The sequence below is a fragment of the Quercus suber genome, unplaced genomic scaffold (genome assembly GCF_002906115.3).
Source record: "Quercus suber isolate HL8 unplaced genomic scaffold, Cork oak 2.0 scaffold_336, whole genome shotgun sequence".
Lineage (NCBI taxonomy): Eukaryota > Viridiplantae > Streptophyta > Magnoliopsida > Fagales > Fagaceae > Quercus > Quercus suber.
This window is the reverse complement of record NW_027069788.1, coordinates 605,629-628,247: the sequence shown is the minus strand read 5'-3', so window position 1 is coordinate 628,247 and position 22,619 is coordinate 605,629. Positions and strand designations below refer to the sequence as shown.

At 35.0% G+C, this 22,619-nt stretch overlaps 1 protein-coding gene across 5 annotated transcripts; it reads right to left on the bottom strand.

Moving 5' to 3' along the window:
• Nucleotides 1-18,717: 18,717 nt before the first annotated feature.
• On the bottom strand, nt 18,718-22,416 carry LOC112021690 (uncharacterized). Of its 5 annotated transcripts, none has more exons than XM_065759649.1 (5): nt 21,634-22,416; nt 21,469-21,524; nt 21,050-21,375; nt 20,549-20,871; nt 18,718-20,367 (listed from the first exon to the last, which is right to left on the bottom strand). In XM_065759649.1, exons 1-5 carry the CDS (start codon nt 21,634-21,636, stop codon nt 19,060-19,062), a joined length of 2,016 nt encoding a protein of 671 aa, XP_065615721.1. In that variant the 5' UTR covers nt 21,637-22,416; the 3' UTR covers nt 18,718-19,059. The 5 variants fall into 5 exon arrangements, with proteins under 5 accessions (XP_065615721.1, XP_065615724.1, XP_065615725.1 ...); XM_065759652.1 differs by having other exon boundaries at nt 20,549-20,868; nt 21,071-21,375; XM_065759653.1 differs by having other exon boundaries at nt 20,549-20,853; nt 21,071-21,375.
• Between the last annotated feature and the right edge of the window lie 203 nt (nt 22,417-22,619).

Below are 22,619 nucleotides of genomic sequence, written 5' to 3'. Positions count from 1 at the left end.
TCCAGCAAAGCATTTCCCCCAAAAGAAACCTCGGCAGGAACCTCAAAATAGAACTCTTTTCTCCCCTCTGCCAAACCACTCCCATTGAATCCCCTGACCAAGGGCCCATCTCTCCTGTATTGGCTGGATATAAATGGGTGGGGCCCTAACCTTTGTGTGCATTCCACTACCCTCTAGTTTGTCTTCTTTTATTCCCACACCATTCCTGATGTCCTTGCATTGAGTTATTCTGCTATGGGTATTAGGTTTGTGTCTACCTTCCATGACATAGAGGAGGTGTAGGTTGGGCATTACTGCCTCCCTTCGCTCCTTTATAGGCTACGTATTGCTTGGGTAGAAGCTTCTACCTATCTAGCCAATTGGGCTTCTACTTTCTACTATTCCACTTCTTGCCATGCCTATAAGCCTGCTAGTTGTCATTCCTACCATGTTGGCCCATTGGGTTTATTACTTTTATCCTTAAGCTTCCACGGCCCATTCACGTTGCCTTTACCTCTTATTGATCCCATAGGCTTGTTGGCTATCATTCCTACCATGTTTGCCCATCGGGTTTATTATCCATTTCCTTGGGTTTCCTCAACACATATTGTCTTTACCTTTTATTGATCCCATGGGCTTGTTGGTTGCCATTCTTGCCACATTTACCCATTGGGTTTATTACCTCTTTCCTTGGGCTTCCTCGGCCCATTTACGTTGTCTTTACCTCTTATTGATCCCATAGGCTTGTTGGCTATCATTCCTGCCACGTTGGCCAACTGGGTTTATTACCTCTTATTAATCTCATTTTCTCTCCTTTTCCTTATTATTGGGCTTCTTCTGTTGTTGGTTCTTTTGTCAAAAATTGGCCTCAACACTAAGAAAGAAAAACAGTGAGAGAAAAAGAGTCTACCACTAGTTTAGAAAGATCCAATCGTCGGTCGTCAACTGGAGGCTGCAACGGGCAACAACATTGACAAGGACAAAAGCTTTGACTAGCATCTAGATACTTGTGGAAGCATATCATATGAGAGATTTAGTTATTCTTACACTACAATTTTCTTTTTAGTTATTTCATAGGGATTCTCTTAACAATGACAATAAGGTGTTGTTACTACTATAGTATTTTTTTTTTTTAAGCTTTGACCTAAATCATAAAACCGTCCACAGTTTTCAAACCTAAGCGGGTCAACCATGGTTTAGATGGTTGTAGACACCACATTTTGTACCCTTCACATCTCAGGCCCTTGTTCCCTAATGATGGTAAAACTCTAAAGCCCAAGGTTGGTTTAGGGCCCGATCAAACTTAATTTGACTTGAGGAAGGTTTTTATGGAAAATATAACTCTTTTAAGAGCTAAATAAAACTATTTTTGGAAAAAAAAAAAAAAGGCCAAGGAAACCCTAGGTCATGCGTACGCAAACATACGTATGTGTACGCAGACACACGTATGTGTGCGCAGACTCGCGTATGCATACACATGCTCCAGATCCACGTACGTAAGCTTCATGCATGCGTACGCATACACAGGCATTAGGGCCAACTCAATAGGTGATGCAAGTGATGCAATCACCTAAAGGCCCCACTTGTAAAAAACAAATTATATATAATATATTTATTTATATATTTTAGTTAAAAAAAATTTAAGCATTTTTATTGGTCAATAAAATGCATTAAAAAGGCCACATTGTATCCTAAAATGCAAAAGATTAAAAAAAAAAAAATCAGCTAACAAAATTAAATTTTAGGAGACAAATTTATTAACTCATTCTTGAAATATGTTAAAAACAAAATTAATAGCAAACAAATTCATTACTAATACAACATAATTGTCTTGAAATATGCTAAAATACAAATTATAAATTTCAAAAACAAAAGAAAAACCTCTCATCTCTCAATCTCTCTGCCTCTCCACCATCTTACCTTTATTTTCTTCATCTTCATCTTGATTCTTGATCTTTTTCCATCAACTCAATTAGTCAGTCTGGCTTGAAATTTTTCTTTGTTGATTCCAGCATCATACCAGTCTACCAGTCGGCCACAAGAGGTATTCTTCTTCTTCAGTTCTTCATCTCTTTCTCTTTGTCTTTCCGAAAATAAAAACTCAGAGTCTTCTATTTATTTAACTTAAATTATATATATTTTTAGTTTCTTTCACACTTTCACTGCACTGCACAATTGTTTGATGGGATGGGAGTCATGGGACAAGTTTTTTGCTAATGATGGTTTTTCTAATTCTGCCCCTCTTTGGACCCTGAATCACTGATAGTTTAATACTCTGATAGGACAAAACAAACACAAAGTACTAAAAACTTTACTAAACTAGTACTAAACTCTCTTCTCTTTCCATAGTGGTATTCTCTCTAATGGGACATGTTTTTTTTTTTAAACTTAGCCATAGGAATATAGGATGTAGTGGAGTACAGCTGGATGGTTCTCACTTTTTTTTTTTTTTTTTTTTATAGGAGTACAGACCACAGTTATAACTTACACGGTTTGGTCTGACGGTTTCTCACTTTTTTTTTTTAATCTAACATTTTTTTTATTATTATAAATTATTGAAAAATTTCAATAACCAGGTTCTTTTGTTCTATACTTTAAATTTTAAATAAAAAAAATTCAATATATATATATATATATATTATTTAATTAATATTTAATTATAAAAATGCCCCATTTAAAATTTTCGCCTAAGGCCCCAAAAGTTGTTGAGCCGGCCCTGACATGCATGTGTACACATGCTAGGGTTCCAAAAACTATGAAAGGCAAGTTTTCTGCATTAAAGCTAAGGTTTGGAATGAATCCCACATTATTTGAAAGCCATTCTAAACCCTCATTTTATCAATATAAAAAGCTATACATGGTACCTTCTCAAAATACACAAAAAATCCTAAGGGAAAACCTAAGATTCACTAGAAATATTGAATCAAAAAGGGAGTTTTTTACAAAATATCCCCAAGTCAATTTTCTTTTGATTGTGACCTTTTCTGGTCTTGATCTTCAAGTTTTGAAGCTTACTAATCATTTTTGTTTGATTGTGAATAGATTTGACTAAGGTGAGCAATCAAAATCAAACTAAAAAGCTTTTTCTTTGAGGTATATATTCTAGAACCTTTTTTCCTTTCTTTTCTTGTTTTAATTCCTATTTTCTTTGCTTTTCTTGTTTTGATTATGTTATAATATGCTTGTTTAGTTTATGTGTTTTTGTTTTATATTTTAAAGCACTCTTTGTTTTAAGTTTCTACTCTTTTTTTCTACTTTGCTTTTCTGGGTTTGGGTTTATGGGCGAGTATGCGTACACATGCAAAGGTTTTTGGGCGTGTATGTGTACGCATGCTCTCTACATGCATACACATACTCGAAGTATGCGTGCACATACAATTGGGCTATGTACGCACGCCCTATGTATGCATACGCATACTCAAGCCCAAAACCCTAATTCAACCTTTTCTGCTTCTGTTTCTTTATTTTGTTTGTGCAACATGCTTCTACCTTGCCTTGTTTTATGCTTCTCAATTCTCTGTTTCTCTATTTTAGTGTTTGTTTGTTCTTCACATATTAGATTAGGGTTTCCTTTAAATTAAATCTTTGCTATGACATGAACATGCATTCACATGTCCATCCATTGATGTATAGGTGCTATGATGCAATGAGGTAAGGCATGCATTCACATGTACGTGCATTGGATATGGTCTTGTTTTGGTTTGATGAACATGATGATAGTTAGATTAGTGCACAATAGTCTTTAGGGCAAGTGGGAGATCATTAGAATATGTGTCCTTTAAATCCTATTGTATATTGCTATGTATGTATGACATTATATTGTGATTAATAAAGTTGTTTTATTATTATCTAAAATAATGGTAACATGAATATTTGGACATTCTCATATAGTCCATGAGATGCATAGTATGTGATTTAGTCACAGAAGATATAAGTCACAAGTTTTTTGTAAACTCAAAATTTTAGTTTGTAATCAGTGATGAAATTGGGCATTTCATCTACGAAGACTATAACATATCAACTAAGATGATTTGTCTTGATCATGGAAGTGGAGACTTCTAGTTGATATGTTGATATGTTTTAAGTGTTAAGATATATTAAACTGGACCGCTGTGAGATTTATTATTCTACTAATGACTGTCAAATAAATAATAAATCTCACGACTTCTATTTACATCAAATCTTAATTCTGAAAGAATAATGAACCTGATCATGAAGTGTAAGTTGCTTTGATATATCAAGAATGAGATCTAAAATTACGATCAAAACCTCAATATGTTAGGCAGTCACATTTAGTGTTGAAGGAACATATATTTTCAAGATATAATTCATAATCTCTTAACAGAGATATAAATTATTCCTTTAAGATAAGTTTAATGGGTTTTGTTATTTAAAGTGTTAGGTCTAACCACTTTAGTAAGAAGTTACTAAAGTATATATTTATGAAATTGGATTTCATAAATATATGGTGAATAACTTAAAGGATTAAACTGGGTACTCAAGGATTAAGATAAAGTAATTTTCAAAGTGGCAGTCAACATACATGACTTTGTATTACTACGAATATTTTAATGAAGGGGTCGTGTGTATAATAAAATCTTGGGATATAATTTATTAATAAGGCCTAGAGTGCAATTATATTTATATAGTGGTATTAAATATAATTAATGATAATTTTGGACTTGTCAAGAGTTGACAAAAAAGCCCAAAACCCATTGGAGCTAATGTCTTATTTGTTCTATTTTGGTCCAACTCCAAGCCACATACTAAAACCCAATTAGAATGGCCCAAAAGGCTGGCCCAATTAGATAATCAGTTATAAGGAGAGAAACATACAGAATTTTATAAGAGAATGAAATGGTGTGTATGTGAGTGTAAGCCAATCTCTTATTCTCCATTGAACACATACATATAAACTAATTGAGAGACCACACTTCTTGGGCACAAGTGGAATTGGAGTGAAGATTAAAAGTGTCCCCAAGTATTTCTAATCTTTGGTTTTGAATTTCACCGCACCAAGGTACACTCTCTTATGCTTAAATTCTGAAATTTACGTAGTACATGTTATCAATTGCGAATAAACTAGATCATTAATTTTCCACTGTGTATATTTTGTATGAGATACAAACCATGTTTACAAAATATGCTTGGTTGATGCCATGATGATACGCTTGGATGTTTGTGATATGCTCGATATTAATGCCTTATTGATGTTGTTGTATTGTAATGTGTGTTGCTACCCTTGGATATATATTGCTAGATGAATGGTAGAATTTTTATGCCATGAATTTGATGATGAGTATAAGTACGTTTGGATGATGCTTCGATGCAATCACATGTTTGCTTAATCTCACCATACTTATGTTTCTACCTTGATTTGATATATATATATATATATATATATGTTGCTGCCTTGGATGAAGTATGAGATAAGTTGCATGCTTAGATGTATGTTAGGGTTTCAATGCTATGTGATGCAATGCCATGATAAATGTATGCTGGGGTTTGGGATGAAAATGCCATGTTGTATGCTTAGATGTGTGTGTGTGTGTGTGTGAGTTTAGAATACAATGTTGAACAAGCCTTTAATAAGATTAAGACGTAAGACATAATAAGTGGAAGCCGACCCACAAGTCAGGCAGTCATGGGTGCCTAACGCCTTCCTAAACCATACCTAAACTTAGAACCCATACTCTGGTAGTAAGATCAGTCCTTCCACGTAAGGGCACTATATACATGGTTCTTTAGCCTTAAAACTAGGTGGCGACTCCAATATTCTTTTCTCTGCCTTGGTCCACTCGACTGAGGCATACTCCCCATTGCACCCACAATGGTTCACAGACTATCTTGCATTGTACAATTTTTAGAGTTAAAAGAACTGTTTTGTTGAACAGTTCACAGTCAACTGGATTGGATCTTACGATTTGGTCTAGATTTCAAAACCATGATCTTTACTACACATAAGCATCCTTTATGTAGGCTCTCAACCTAACTAGCTAGTACAATGTACAAGCATACGATTGCAATAATATCATATCTCAACAAAGCTTTCATTGTAAGTAAGTTCTAGTTAGCTCAATTGGTAGTCTCTAAAGGTTGAATAAGAGATATGGGGTTCAATCTCCACTTACACCAAAAATTAATTGGTGTCTTCGTCTAATGATAAACAAAAAAATAAAACAATTAAACAAAAACAAAGCTTTCATTGTAATAGCCTAATAGCAATGACTAGTATTAATCTTTGCATTTATTGCCATGAAACTGTTATAGTAATAGAATATTATAATGAAGCATTTGTTGTAAAATCCTACTAGCATTCACTTGTAAGCAAGGGTGTCAATTTTTATCCAAATCTATCAGCCAACCCATGACCCACCTAATTTGAGTAAGTCTTGACCCAACCTAATTAAACATTTGAGTTAAATGGATATATAACCCTATTGAAAATTTTAGTTAAATGAGTCTTAATGGATAAACTCACTGGGTACCCAATGTGTTACCTTTTTACATTTAAAAACAAAAAATCAAAATTAAAACATAACATAACAAAATCAAAATCAAAATCCTAACACAACATCCTGACCTCCTCTCTTCCTTTCTCCTTTTTATTTTACTTCTTGATTTTCTTAGGTTTTCTTCCTATTTTCCCACCTTCCAAACACCGAGATCCTCTCTCCCTTTCTTCTTTTTCTTTTTCTTGTTGCTTTTCTTAGGTGTTCCTCTCATTTTCCCCACCTTCCAAACGTTGAGATCCACTTTTGGGTATTTTTGATCTAGATCTAAATTTGTGTTCCATTTTGTTCATCCTTTGCTCTTGATTTGTGTGTTTGAATCGTTCTATGGATTTTCTTTTTAAATTTGGAATTGAAAGAATTGCAAATAAGTCTATGGAAATGGGTCTTTCCATGGATGTTTGTTCCAACACTAGCACATTCTCCGGTGAATTTGCCACCAACTTCATCTACTTCATTGCCTCCTTTGACAAATCCCTCATCTCTGAATCTAAATCCAACACCAGAATCATCTTGGTGGCTAAGAGGCTATTCACTTGTAGAGCCTTTTTCAACCCTCAATAAGCTTTAAGATATTACCTTTGTATGGTTTTAGACCCCTTAAATAACAACGGGATTAACCTAATTAATTAGCCAAATGATTAATTTAGTCAAATTATGCAAATCTAGGTTATCACAATCAAATAATCATATTAAGTATATAGCAATGGAAATATAAATAACACAAAGATATGATGACCTAGGAAACCACACTGGTAATAACCTGGAGGAGGATTTAACGTAGCTATCCTCAAGGTAAACCTGAATCCACTATAGAAATAATTGAAGTTTTACAATAAAACTTAGACCACTAACATCTTATTGCTACCTACCAGTAGAAACTTACTGACACGACCACATGCAAGCTCCGAGACCCAGGACTCCTTCTTTCTTGGATTCTCCAGCAAGTACAAGTACTCTCGCTTGTGTATCTTTAAGCTCTTATGGCAGCAACTGAATGATCATCAAGTTCTTGAACGAATCTCCTTCTTGACAATCCTAAACTTGTGTGAAGGAAAGCTCCTTACAGATCTCATAAGAGATTCACACAAACAGCAATATGAGCAACCTAAAAATGTGGCTAGGGTTTGCTTTATATACTTAGGGCAAAAACATAAAACCCTAAACGTTTTAGGAGTTAGGGCTGAGTTGGAAATTCTGCAGAAAAACGTATATGCCCGATTTTCAATTGATAGAGCCTAAGCTTCGATCAATCAAGCCAGGCCAAGATGCACATTAAATTCTGCATCAGCTCGATTCCAACTTTACATAAACAGCACAACTTTGAGCACGTCTAACCAAGACTAAACAACCTGTTTTGATCATGGTTTGCCAACAATACATATTAGAGTTCTAAATACATTAAATCCTAAGTCTTTAGAACCTAACAAACTCCCCTTTTGGCAATCCATGACAAAACACAAACTAAAAGCTCAAAGTTTACAAAATAAAGCCCTTTACATAACAAATCCAATTCTAACTACTATCCATCAGTTGCAAGTGTAGAAAGCAGCTCAATTGAATCAACCTGTATTTCCTGAAATACTCAACAAACGCATAAACGCATGTATGGAAAACACAAATAAACAAAATTAATTCTTGATTTCACACAAACACAGAATAAAGACATATATCAATGAATAACTCAAAAATATAAATCAATAAGCAGTGAAACAATAATCAAAAATAAATGTATCTCCCCCTAACATGAATAGCCCAACAAAAATACATCAAGAGCCAAAATGAAAGTAGATACAAAGTGCAGCTCTTAGATACAATCTAATCACCACAGGCTCCAACCAACCAAAAAAAAGCTCCCCCTATCAACAAAAACTCTACAAGCTATACAAAAGCTACTCAAAATGCTACTCCCCCTTTTTGTGACGGAATGCCAAAGGTCAATCAGAATCCATCATTAAAAGGAGGTGGCGTAGGAGATTGTCTAAAATGCACCAACTCTGCACGCATAGCACGAACCTCATCAAGCAAGTCCACCAAAACCTGTCCCTGAGCCGCCTGAACGATCAAGACATGATCTAATGTACGTTGAATGTCAAACTCATCCGAAGTAGTTGGTGGAGGAACATCAGCACCAGCACCAACACCAGACGTCTCAGCCTGTGTATCCCCTGTAGAAGAGGGAGAAGGATGTACAGCACCAGAAGACTATACACAAGGAGGTCTCAAATGAGCAGCCCTCTGCCTAAGGAAGGTGGCACCTATAGGACCAATAATATGTACAAGCTCAGACGCGGGGAAACCATTTAATCCTAAAAACAACAAAATCCTATGAATGAAAATAGGATAAACAAGAGCATGACCGACAGCGCTACTCCTATGAATCTCGTTCAAAGAACGAAGAAACAGATGAGGAAAAGAAATAGAAGCACCAGAGACAAGGGCATACAAAAACACACATCTCTCAATAGGGATGGTGTGAAGATTAGAAAAAGGCCACAAAGAATAACACGCTATCCTAAGAAAAAGATAGGAAGTCTCAGAAAGCTCAGCGGACGTGATCCAAGGATCAGAACCCCACTGGATAGAAGACCTAGTGATGTATGACATGACGTCATCTAAGGGTGGAGACTCCTCATAAGGATAGTCAGGCTGCCTAACGACCAGGACCCCAAGAGCCTCAGCCACTACCCTAGGGGTAATAGTGAACTCAACACCTCATATCCAACTCCTAACAAGGGTGTTGGAATCACATACGTGGCAAGAGAGGTTCAAGTAAAACTCTCTAATTAGGGCAATCAGGGGTGGATGGTCTATCTCCAATAAGTACAGCCAGCCCCTACTCTTAAAATTTGCCCTAATGGCAGGATCTACCTCTTCTAAAACAACAAAACGCTCAACCCAAATTTTCCTCTTACTGTTCAACTTATCATAAGCCTCTCTGCTTTTGGCATCCTTAAACAGCTCACTCTTAGAGGGAGACTCAGAAAAAGAGGAGAGAGTCCTATAAGCTCTAGTCTTCTTAGGCATGGTGCTAAGGAAATGACAAAGACACAAAGCAGAACCAAAAAGAACAAAAAGAAAAAACCAAGGGCAGACTGCAAGTTAGCACAAAACAAATATAGAACAAAGATCTATATGATGCATGAACAGATTAAATGACATGGTGCATGCTCTAATGCAGTGAAACTAAGTTCAATTTAAGTTCAAATTCACAAAATTTGGCTTGAGCAAAGAGTTTCTATCAAAAACCCCAAAATTTTAAAAACCACTTGTTTGTTTGTAAACAAATTGACCAATTGATCATCACACAACACAACATACAGTTTAGAATGATCAATTACATCAATTCAACAAGCCAATTTCATCAATTTCACCCAATTTGAACAAAATCCCCAATTCGAATTAATTTCAAGCCCTAGAATTTCAATTCAACACAAAACCTCAAATTGATCAAATTAGGCATCATAGATCAAGTTTAAAACATCTCCCAATAAAAACCCAATGATCAATTTCACAAAAAAAGCTTGAATCATCAAAAATCCCAATATGCATAGGTTCGAAATTTTCAAAGAAAAATGCATGATAAATGCATGAAAATTGAAAATAAACTTAAAAGGAAGGTTATAATGGACTTACCGACCTTAGAAGAGAAAAACCTTGCAAAAATTTGGGAGGAAAACGAAAAAAAATTAGATGAGTGAGCTTATTCGACTCGGAGAGAGAGAGAAAAGTTGAAAACTTTTGAAAAAGTGTTTTAAACGAGTCAAAACCTTTTTTTTTTTAAACTGATTCACGATATTCAATTGATCGAAAAACAGTTTCGATCAAATGAAACAGACAGAAACTCATAAAGAATTTTTAAAAACAAATTTGATTGATCGAAAAACAGATTGGATCAATCGAAACAGACAGAGGCTCACTTAATTTTTCGGAGAAAAAACACAATTTTGAAAAACAAAAACACATTTTGGGCAAAAACTCCTTAAAACATTGAAATAGATGAACAAATGCATGAGTATGATATGAAATGCTATCCAAAAACACAAGATTTAAACCTAGTTTTCCCAAAATTAAGATTTCAAACAATCTCCCTTTTTAATTCTCAAGCAACAAATCAATTGTGCATAAAACTCAAAGTATTTTTCTAACTTGGTTGGTCAGACCAAAAACACACACAATAACATGTACTTTAACAAAGAGTAACTTGTGTAGTGTGTGCAACTAGCAAAAATTTGAGATACATGTGAGGTGATATGTGAATAAAAATCAAGCACAAAGTGTACAAAATTCATCACATAGAATTTAAAAGAGACTATTACCTAAAAAGTTACATCATATAACTCCCACATCTCCAAGATCATAAGCTTGCAATCATGTAAGTTTCTTGAATTTGTCTCATATTGTACACACCAATTTTAATTGTTCAGAAACTTAATAAGATTGTTGGGATAATGTACACATCAATTTTAGTTATTTGATTTAGCTTTAAGCCCAATAATATACACACCAATTTTAAGCATTCAAACCGAGGCTACACCTTATATTCTTTTTGTGCATGTGCTACACTTTCTCGAGTACCGCATCTTACGATATGTACTAAGGTGTTCATAATTGACTAGTGAACAGTGGTGAGATGGTTATTTATACCTTTCTCGAAAGGATCAAGTCTGACAGTCAAAGACATGTGACTTCAAGATCAAGACAAAGTGATCAAAAATCATAAACATCTTTCCCACACAACATGCACTACAAAGCTCAGACTAGTAAAGTGCAACAAATAACTCATCAAAACTAAACAAGGTACAAAAGACATGTTATGTGAAAATAAATTGACCAACCTTATTTTTCAAAACCAAGAGAATAAATGCAAAACACGATTTGCTTCCTTTCCCCCTTTTTTTTTTAATTTTAAAATGAGGAAACAAAAAGGTCCTAGAATAAAATGCATGAATGTTATGCAACGAAAATCCTAGAAACAAAAAGAAAAATAGAAACCAAAGAACAATGGTCACAAAGAGTAAAGCAATGAAGCTCAAGGACCATGTCAAAAAGACTCAATTAGATCGAGCCTTTTGCATCCAAAACTTTTTAGATGCACTTCGAGCATTGGAGTTCTTATTCACATTGGAGTGATTTCCAACTCTAAGATTGGAATAAAGGTTTAGAGTATTTACCAATTAACCAATAAGTGTCATAAGAACTTGTGCTTAAGGTATAGGCACTTTCGACTTATTTGCTCACTTAGCTACTTACATCTTGTAACAGTTTGGACGAATGTGTCCAGACTTTCCACAAAAATGACAAACCCAAACAGGCTTACCATGCATTTTGTCCTTAGAAAGGGTAGACTCCTTAGGTTTAAATTCTTTCAGATCAACCCTAATCTTCCTAGGAGGTGTGACCTCTACAAGTTTAACAGTCTCACTCACAACCTCACTTACAAGGTGTTCAGAGGAAAAAGAATAAACAAAGTTTGTGGAATTTGGTGCAGACATAGAGATGCTTTCAACAAAACCTAATCCAGATTTGTCAGAAGGAGCCTTTTAAACACTCAGCATCTAATCAAGTTTAGAACTAGCAGATCTAGCAACAGATAAATCATGTTCCAAAGATTTAACTTTATCAAGTAAGAGCATATTCTCAGTTTTCACATTATTCAAAAGTTCATTAGCATCAAACAAGTTAACAAGCAAATTTTTCTTTTCAAGTTCAAGAGATACAATTTTCTTTAAGCCTATTGTAGACTTTGCAAAGTTCAAGAGATGCAATTTCCTTTGCAACAACTTTGCAAAGTTTATTGTAGACTTCTTGAAGATCTGCATCCTCAGAGAATTTCCCATCAGAAGGGTTCTCTTCAACAGATACACTTTCATTGACTACAGCAGTAGCAGTAAAAGCAATGAAGTTTCCCTCCTTGTTACATCCGGACTCATCATCAGAAACTTCATTATCACTAAGGGTTACAACCATAGCTTTCCCCTTAGACCTCAAGTATGTAGGACATTTAGATTTCATGTGACCATACCCTTGACATCCAAAACACTGAGGGCCCAAAGAATGGTTTGAAGATTGACCAACTTTTTCTCTAGGTTTTTCATTGTTGTTAACCTTTGTGGGATCATTCTTCCTAAAGTTTCTAGGTTCAACAATATTTGTACCTCTTGCCCTTCTGTTACTATTCCTAAGAAAGTTTCTAAAGTTCTTGGCAAGGTAAGCAATCTCTATAACAGAGAGTTCATCATCAAATCCACCAACCTCAACATCATCAACTAACTCAAGAGCCATTGACTTGGATTTGCTAGTTTTGGGTAGGTCCAACTCATAGGACTGAAGAGATCATACAAGTTCATCAACAAGGATGGAGTCCACATCCTTGCTCTCAGTGATGGCAGTCACTTTGGGTCTAAAATCTTCAATCAAATATCTAAAAATCTTCCTAACAATTTTAGGTTGATCATAAATTTCACCCAGATTATATGCAAAATTAACAATGTCATTTAGTTTAGCATAGAATTCATCAAAAGATTCATCATCAAACATCCTAATGCTTTCAAATCTAGATGTTTATTGTTGCAACTTATTAATTTTAACTACCTTAGTGCCTTCATGCATAATCTGAAGGATTTTCCAAGCAGTGTGAGCAACCTCAACATTAGAGATTCTTTTAAATTCCTCCATAGAAACAGTGTTAAAGATGACATTCATAGCTTTGCTATTGAACCCAGCTGCTTTTTTTTGAGAGGTTTGTCACTCACTCACAGGAGTAGTGGGCTTCTCCCATCCGTATTCAACGAAGTTCCAGAATCTCTCATCAATAGATTTCAGGAATGCTTTCATCCTTACTTTCCAATAAGTATAATTATTCACATCAAAGTGAAGAGGAATAACTAGAGAGTGCCCGTGTTCCATAACAACAGGGGTCAAGGATCAGCTCAAAGATCAAAAGATCTACAACAAGAGAGCTACCCGCTCTGATACCACTTGTATGGTTTTAGACCCCTTAAACAACAACAAGATTAACCTAGTTAATTAGCCAAGTGATTAACTTAGTCAAATTATGCAAATCTAGGTTATCACAATCAAACAATCATATCAAGTGTATAGCAGCGGAAATATAAATAATACAAAAATATGATGACCCAAGGAACCACACCGATAAAAACCTATAGAGGATTTAACCTAGCTATCCTTAAGGTAAACCTGAATCCACTATAGAAAGAATTGAATTTTTACAATAAGACTTAGACCACTAACATCTTATTGCTACCCACCAGTAGAAACTTACTGACACGACCACGTGCAAGCTCCGAGACCACGGACTCCTTCTTTCTTGGATTCTCCAGCAAGTACAAGCACTCCCACTTGCGATCTTTAAGCTCTTATGGTAGCAATTGAATGATCATCAAGTTCTTGAATGAATATCCTTCTTGATAATCCTAAACTTATGTGAAGGAAAACTCCTCATAGATCTCATAAGAGATTCACACAAACAACAATATGAGCAACCTAAAAATGTCGCTAGGGTTTGCCATATATACTTAGGGCAAAAACATAAAACCCTAAACATTTTAGGAGTTAGGGCTGAGTTGGAAATTCTGCAAAAAAATGCATCTGCCCGATTTTCAATTAATCGAGCCTAAGTTTCAATCAATCGAGCCAGGTCGAGATGCACATTAAATTCTACATCAACTCGATTCCAACTTTACATAAACAACACAACTTTGAGCACATCTAAACAAGACTAAATAACCTGTTTTGATCATGGTTTACCAACAATACATATTAAAGTTCTAAATACATTAAATCCTAAGTCTTTAGAACCTAACAACCTTGGTGGCTAATAGGTTCAGATCAAAGAGGAGGGAATGTCAACCCCAAACCCTAGCCATTTTCTTTCTCACTTTGCTTAACATCTTATTTGGTTCAAGAGAAAATGGAGGAAAATATAAGATGTTCGAAAAATCTGGTTTTTGTATCTCATACAAAAACACACACAGCGGAAGCAACAAAAACACGGATCTACTTCAATCATGAAAGATAAACATGTAACCATGAATTCTAGGATCAAAGAATAGAAAGTGTACCTTGGTCTAGTGAATTTCAAAACCTTGACTTGAGAATACCTTCAATCTTCATCTCAATTCCACATGGTGCCCAAGATGTGTGGTCTCTCAATCAATCTTTTGTACGTAGATTCTCAAAGAAAAATCCTTCTTCTTCTCCTTGTGGAGAAAAACTGATTCCTTTTTCTTTTCATCTTACGTACGTTAAAACCATTCTCATAGTTTCTTTATTTAATAACACTTATTAAATAATGACTGATTTCTAATTGGGTTAGCCTTTTGGGCCTACTCAATTGGGCTTTAGTTTGTGGCTTGAGATGGGACCAAAGGGACCAATAAGACACTAGCTCCAATGGGCCTTGGGCTTTTCCGTCAACTCTTGACAAGTCCAAAGTTACCATTAATTATATTCAATACCACTATAAGAATATAATTGCACTCTAGGCCTTATCTATAAATTATTTCCCAAGACTTTATTATACATTCAACCCCTTCATTAAAATATTCATAGTAATACAAAGTCATTAATATTGACTGCCACTTTGAAGGTTACTACATCTTAATCCTTGAGTACCCGGTTTAATCCTTTATGTTATTCATCATATATTTATGAAATCCAATTCCATAAATATATACTTTAGTAACTCTTTACTAAAGTGGTTGGGCCCAACACTCTGAATAACCAAACCCATTAAATTTCTCAAGAGAATATTTTATATCTCCGTTAAGAGATTATGAATTTCATCTTGAGAATATATGTTCCATCAACACTAAATGCGGCTGCCCAACATACTGAGGTTTTGACCATAACTTATAGATCTCACTCCGGATATATCAAAGCAACCTACATCTCATGATCAAGTCCATTATTCTCTCAGGATTTAGAGTTGATGTAAATAGAAGTCGTGAGCTTTATTATTCATTTGACAGTCTTTAGGAGAATAATAAATCTCACAGCGGTCCAGTTCAATATGTCTTAACTCTTAAAATATATCAACATACCAACTAGAAGTCTCCACTTCCATGATCAAGACAAATCATCTTAGTTGATATGTTATAGTCTTCGTAGATGAAACACCAATTTCATCACCGACTACGAACTAAAATTCTGAGTTTACAAAGAACTTGTGATTTATATATTTCTGTGACTTTTCACATAAATCACATACTATGCATCTCATGGACTAAGATAATGTCCCATTAGTTCATAAATGGTCTCAAATAATTAAGCAACTTAATTATTCATGACATGCCAATAAATTGGATTTTAGGGCACAAACCCTAACATAAGACAAGCAAGAGTTTTCAATCTCTTAAAATAATTAACTTTTTTCTATCTTCTAATAAATAAATAAAATAATAATTGACATTTTTCTATCTTCTGATAAAAAATAAAAAAAATTGACTTTTTTTCCTAAAAAATGTAGTCCTAAACTCCTAATTTTCTAATGGGTTAATTGGGCTAGTTGTCCAAATTAAATGGGTTAGGTGGGTATGTGAGAGACCGCACCCTCGACCCAAATCTTTCAAACCAAAGGATTTGGAATAACCCACATGAATGGGTGGAGTCATGTTGATGTCTCTCAAGAGTGGAAATTCTACTAATGTTATCTACTCTCCTAAGTCAAAGGTTTTATAATGGAGTTGCCACTTATTTAATTGGAAAAATAAATAAATAAATAAAAATCTAAAAGAATTGAAAAGTTCATATCTTTATTGATGAATTGAAATTGAATGTACATGTCTTGAAAATTACATGGCTTTAGTCTTAGATACAATCAAGAAAAGTACATTGCTTTAATTCCTAGTTATAATCTAGAAATTTAAAAGTACAAGGAAAAACATAATTTCTACACTTGATCTTAGTTCAGATGCTATGTTATAAGATTGGGAAGATGTATATCACCCAACTTTCCAGCAAAACCGGCCTTCTAGACTTTGGTAGTCAATAATCATATCACATCAATCAATAATTTATATTATCCAATAATTTGTAATTGCAAAGATAGAACAAGCATTCAAGAGCATGTGAATATGTGTGTGTGATGTATGATAAACACTAATCTAGGAGCACATGAACATGTTAATTTGAATTAAAAAACCCTAGAACATGCAAAAGGTAAAGACAACCTAGATCTAACATGCTAACAATCAAGAACATGTGAAGAAATTGAAAATAAAACATGCTTGAATTCAAATAACTAGGGCATAATTAAAGAGATGAGGTTTAAAAACCTTACCTGCATAGGGACCAAAGGCACATTCCTACTACTAAGCGCGCAACACGAGAGAGAGAGAGAGAGAGAGAGAGAGAGAGAGAGAGAGAGAGAGAGAGAGAGAAGAATTTTCAATTTTCTTTGAAATTCTAGGGTCTAGATCTAAAGTTCGAAGTGTTTTCAACTGATACTAGAGAGGGATATTTATATCGGATGCTAGGTCAAGGATGAATCTCTAGGCAATGTGGGACTTAAGAAAATTAGATTTTTTGAGTGAAAAATATATGTCTCAAGGTCAAACTTAGTGGGGAGCAAGCCAGAGCAAAAAAGAAATGAAATCTAGGAGATCTGGTCCAAGTGCAAATCAACACTTGGTCGAGATCTTGCCCGAATCTTAACGTTTCGATTCATTAGCTTTTGTTTTAGTTGGGATCTGATTCCTTCCAAATTTTGACTTTTTTTTTTTATTTCCTTGGTCAACAAGATTAGAAAATTAATTTCAAATATGTTCAATTAATTAGTTAATTATTTAATTAATTAATTTTTTCCAGTCTAAATGTTTCATTGAACTTTAAAATTTAACAAATAGTATTAAAGAAGATGGAACTTTGTTCATACAAGAGGAGCACTTGGAATTTTCCAGAAGTGACCTGGTGGGATTATTGGATTCAAAAACACCAATGTAGCAATCCATCATCTATCTTTTGTATATGACTAGATGATGAGTTGCACGATACGAAAATATTTTGTAATTTCATTTGAAAATAATTTTTATGTTTCTTTTAAAACTCATATATAATATTCATTTTGTTATATAGTATTTATGATATTTCCCCACACTATTACTGAATGCTTTAAAAGTACATTTTCTTAATTCATATTTATAATTTTTCTAATTTTAGGAATAGTTTCAAACTGTTGATTGAGTTTTGTTTACTAATATAAATATATGAATTGGAACTGCATAGTTCTTAGATAGTCCTAAGAGACTATACCATATTATAAATTTAATATTTAAAATATGTACTAAAAAAAGTAGACTTCATGTCTAAAACTAAACACTTCAACTATCGAAATGAAAGAAAATAATTTGTATTACAATATAAAGAGAATGTGATCAAACAAAGAAAAATTAGCTACATACACCATTTATTCAAGAAAGTCTAAACTAAAATTGAGAGAACTAATCTCATATTACTAAATAATTTTTTACACAGGAGCCCTCTCCTTTATATAGAGAAGGAGAGCACACTAATTAACTTACCATCGTAGATCAAAACTATAATAACAAATTAACTAATTTGAAACTAATCTTAGCAAACTGCAACTATAATTTATAGAACTCACAAAACCCAAGGCAAGCTCCGACCTCCACATCAAAATCCGTATGTTGCCTTCATTCAAAAAAAAAAGGCAAGCCCCCTCCCTGGTCGGAGCTAACTGATATCTGTTAGGATCAAATGGGTGTTGGGGCTAGTAAGTGTGAAGTGAAAATGGTGAGTAGAAACACAAAACGTTTTGTGGGTGTATGAGAGAGCGGGGAAAGTCTTGAAACAACGAACCCAAGAAAAAAAAAATCTTGATTTTGATATTGATTAGATACCAATGTTTCCGGACCATTTGAAACGACAATTATTAAACCAAATAAAATATTACTTAAAGCCTCCACATAAACAGTAAACCATGTCTTAATACTCCAGGTGAGGACCGAATTTCTGAAAACCCACACTATAGAAAACGAGAACTACAAACAAGAACCGCCTTTGTCCACAGGTTTAATCGAATTGAATAGCATTTGGATGCTTGATTGATATTCCTTGTCAGGAACAAATTTATGTAGTAACCATCAATTTCATGTAACAATCCCACCAAGTGAAAATTAGCAAATGACATATCTGACAATAGAGCGCACGCACACAGTTTCCATTTGAGAATTCACTCACAGAATCACTAAACAATTGTTCCTTGATCCTGGCATCATGTTGAAACAAAATTTGACAAGTTGTAATCATTGACTACCTGATTATCCTTGACAAGACCCGTAAAGTTTGACGAGTTTTTTCGTCTGTAGGTCTGAGTCTCCAAAGATACACTGGACACACAACTTTGCTCTTACATATAATACATTCAAATGGTTCATTGTCCCAATCTGGACTTTTGACATGATTAGCCAAGAAAGCACCAACAAGTACTTTTCAATCTCTGGATCCTTGAAAGTTGTTAATTTACAAAACTGTACAGCAGATTGACCATACAAAGTTTCCAAAACTTACAAAAACCTCTTTTAAGCTAAGGCCTAGCACTGCGATCATCAGATATGGTCTCTTCAGAAGAAGCATCACTGTCGATAACTATTACATCACCTGGCTTATTAGCACAATACCAAGAAGCCCCGCTTTGTTCAGCCATTCCAGTTTTCATTCCCGATGAGTAGTTGAAGTGATGAGCACCAGTTGATGGCCGCAAGTCACTTGTCCTTAAACCACAAAGTCTACTATGGAATCTGTTTCTTGGTCCAGGGCATGGCTGAGTAGGATAAATATAAGGCTGGGTATCTCTAACTGTCCCCAAATGAGTAATTAATGAATCCACTGCAGGCAGATTTGGCTCAACTGACCTTGAAGGTGTACTAACGGCTTCTCTAAGCCAGTGAGGTAAATTACACTTTGCTTCCAAACAAGTTGTAGGATCATCAGTTGAAGGATTGCTACGTGCCATAGTCTCCCATTCCAAATAATTGAACGACTCCCAATCATATTTTTCCCCTAGACAATCAGAATAAGAGCCCCTCCTTGGGTAAAAGAAAGGCCTCTGAATGTGTCCAGTGCCATTATTTTGAATGTAACTTGTCCTGAAATATGGCCTATTTGAGCCATTACCCTCCCTAAGAGCATATACGTTTCCAAGTGAGAGTTGGGTTTCATCTGTCATATGTTCTCCCCAGATTCCTTCTTTGGGACCCAAGAAGTTGCAGGTAAAGTTCGACGAAACATTTTTTGTATTCAAATACTTGAAACGGGAAACATGCATAGCATTCATGAGTTTGGATTGTTCCTCCTCCCACCGCTCAGCCAGGTCCCTTGCTGCCTTCCATGGCGAAAAGCGCAATCTTGGATCCTGCAGCATGGCATCCCAATTGTCCCTTCCATGTCTTCTCACACCAATCCAAAGATTATCCAACTCCTCTTCAGACCACATGGTAGTGTTAGGCTTGAACTCATCTTGCATAGTTCCTCGTCCACTCAAAGCTTTTGCTCGGCTTACAATGCTATCAAGCATCTGCCTGTGTCTTAGAAGTGATGACGGCTGATTTGTCAAGGATTCAGGCACTGCATCCTGGACAAATTTTCTGGCTTCACTGATGGAGTTCAACAATGGCAGTGTGGTGAAATTATTGTAGGCATATCCTCCAACTTTTGGCTCAGTCAGTAAGGATAAACCTAAATGAAGTGAAGATCTGTTTGAATCTTGTTTCAGCTGACTGCTTTCACTTCTGAATTGGAGATGATTTCTTTCTTCTGAAACCAAGGAATCAGTTACCTCAGACTGTGTAACTGCTAAGCTGAGAACATCAGTGATTTTGCCTTCTGAAAATAGCTGAAATCAATTTTAAAAAAAGCATTTATTTCAACTGGCAATCATATATCATCTGGCAAAAGTAACTAATAACAAGAAATGACCACCTGAATGAGATTAGCAGATGGCAATATGGCATAAGAAAGAAAAACAAACAGATAATAAACAAAACAACACCATATAAGGATGTGATACTACCTACCTGCAGATATTTAACTTTTGGTGTTAAGTCCATGGAGAACTCAGCAGAAGCTTTATCATTATCTTTGCAGTAGGCACTATTTTCTTCCACAAACATACATACATCTTTATCTAACTGCATATGGTGTGCTGAAGAAGATTCCCCAACTCTCTCATTTATAGAACTCAACAATTCTGGGGGAGACACTCCGAGTAAAACAGTAGCATCGCTTCTGCTTGCAGAATCCATAGTGTCCCAACCAGTTTGTGGTGCAGCATAAATGGATTGCTTTTTAGAACATGAGTCCGAATTAATATTGCAACCATCTGTACCGCATGAATCTGCTATAAGAGCTCTTCTGAATAATTAGGCAAAAATGAATAGAAAATTTGTATATAAAGAGCCCAGAATAAATTAGGAACAGAAACTGCAGCCGTGATTGCAGCACAGTAGTCACATAATAAAGCTACTGGCTAAGTGCATGTTCATATCAAGTTTGAAGGCAAAGTAAAGAAATGGTACCAGTGCGAGTAAAAGACAGACCCAAACAAGGTAGAGATCCTCCTGCTGTGACATCAGGCATTATTGTTGCTTTCAGACCACCACTTGACATAACTCGAGGTTCCTCACTAATAAAGTCCTGGAACTTTTCAAGTTTTTTATCTACAGTTATGGTTTGAGAGGGTGTATCTTTAACAGAATCATTTAAAGAAAATCCTGAACAATCAAAAGTAAGCTCTTCTTGGATGTCTAAGGTAATCTGAGAACTCTGGCCTAGTACTTGTTCAGACACAAGTGAGATGTCAGATAAATTTTCCCCATCATGCAGTCGTTCCCCACACATCACACTGTTAAGAATGAATTAACAAAGCAATTAACCAATTAGAATATCCAATATCAGTAATTCAAATTTGAGCATTATGGAGTTCATAAGAAAATACATTTTAGTTTCAGGAGCATCTCCAGCATGAGACTGTGTAGAATCAACCACAGTTATCTGTGACCAAATCAATGGAAAGAGTGTTCAGAGTGCAGCATAAATGTATCAAGTACGTAAGCCTCTTCCAAAAAGAACAACAAACCAAAAAAGAAAAGATGTAAGATACCATTTATACTCGTGGTCTTAGTTTGCAATCCATTTATTGGACAGATTCATACAAAGCAAAGCCCTGATTTAAAGAAATAGTTCAAAGTACTAAACACAATTTCATTATTAAACCCAGTAGGTAGCAATAATGGCTAACAACAAATTTAAAATTTAACCATGTACTATTCATAGAATGTCAAAGTTCCCAACAGAGATGCATTGCTGAAAGAAAGGAGAAAGGATGCACTGAGAAAAAGAGAGATCTCACTCTAGGATCTATAACTACTACTTACCTATTCAGTTAAAGCTAATAACAAGGTTACTTCAACTGTAGCACATTTTAAGTTCATGGTATGGGTAGGAGAGCAGAGTACACCAAGGTGCTTGCAATATGATCGGTCAGTGGGACAATAAGTGGCAAACAATTCAAGACCACAGTTCACATTGGAACTCTTTGGATTGCTTTGGGATGAGTTTTTGTGTGTGTGTATACACACTATGAACAAAGTACTATTGGGTTCATTGTAGGAGGAAACAGGGTCTGCTTCTATGTTCAGAATACAACGTGACACAGGGCAAACTGGGGAAATTGTCTACGGTTGGTTGTGGTGGGTTTAGGATTAGAATTTTTAAAGAAGGGGTTTTGGGGTTTTGATAGGAATTAAAAACTGTTTTGATGAGTAATTTAATGGCCTTTTGGTAGAAGTAGCCTTCTTCTGTACACAGCCTGTGTATTGGGATTGCACTTTTTATTGATGAATTTATTTATTTATTTACTTATCAAAAAAATAATAGTAGAAGAAAGTATGCAGGGTTTTAGGATTTTGATACATTAAAAATTAAAAAAATAAAATAAAAACCTTGATTTGGGGTTGTGAGGAAGAAGGAAAAGAGAAGATTTTTAGGGTTTTCAATGATTGTATGAGCAGTACCTATGAACTGTACCAAAGAAAGAGGAAAGAAAAGAGACAGAGAAAAGAACAATAAAGCCAACATGTCTCAATA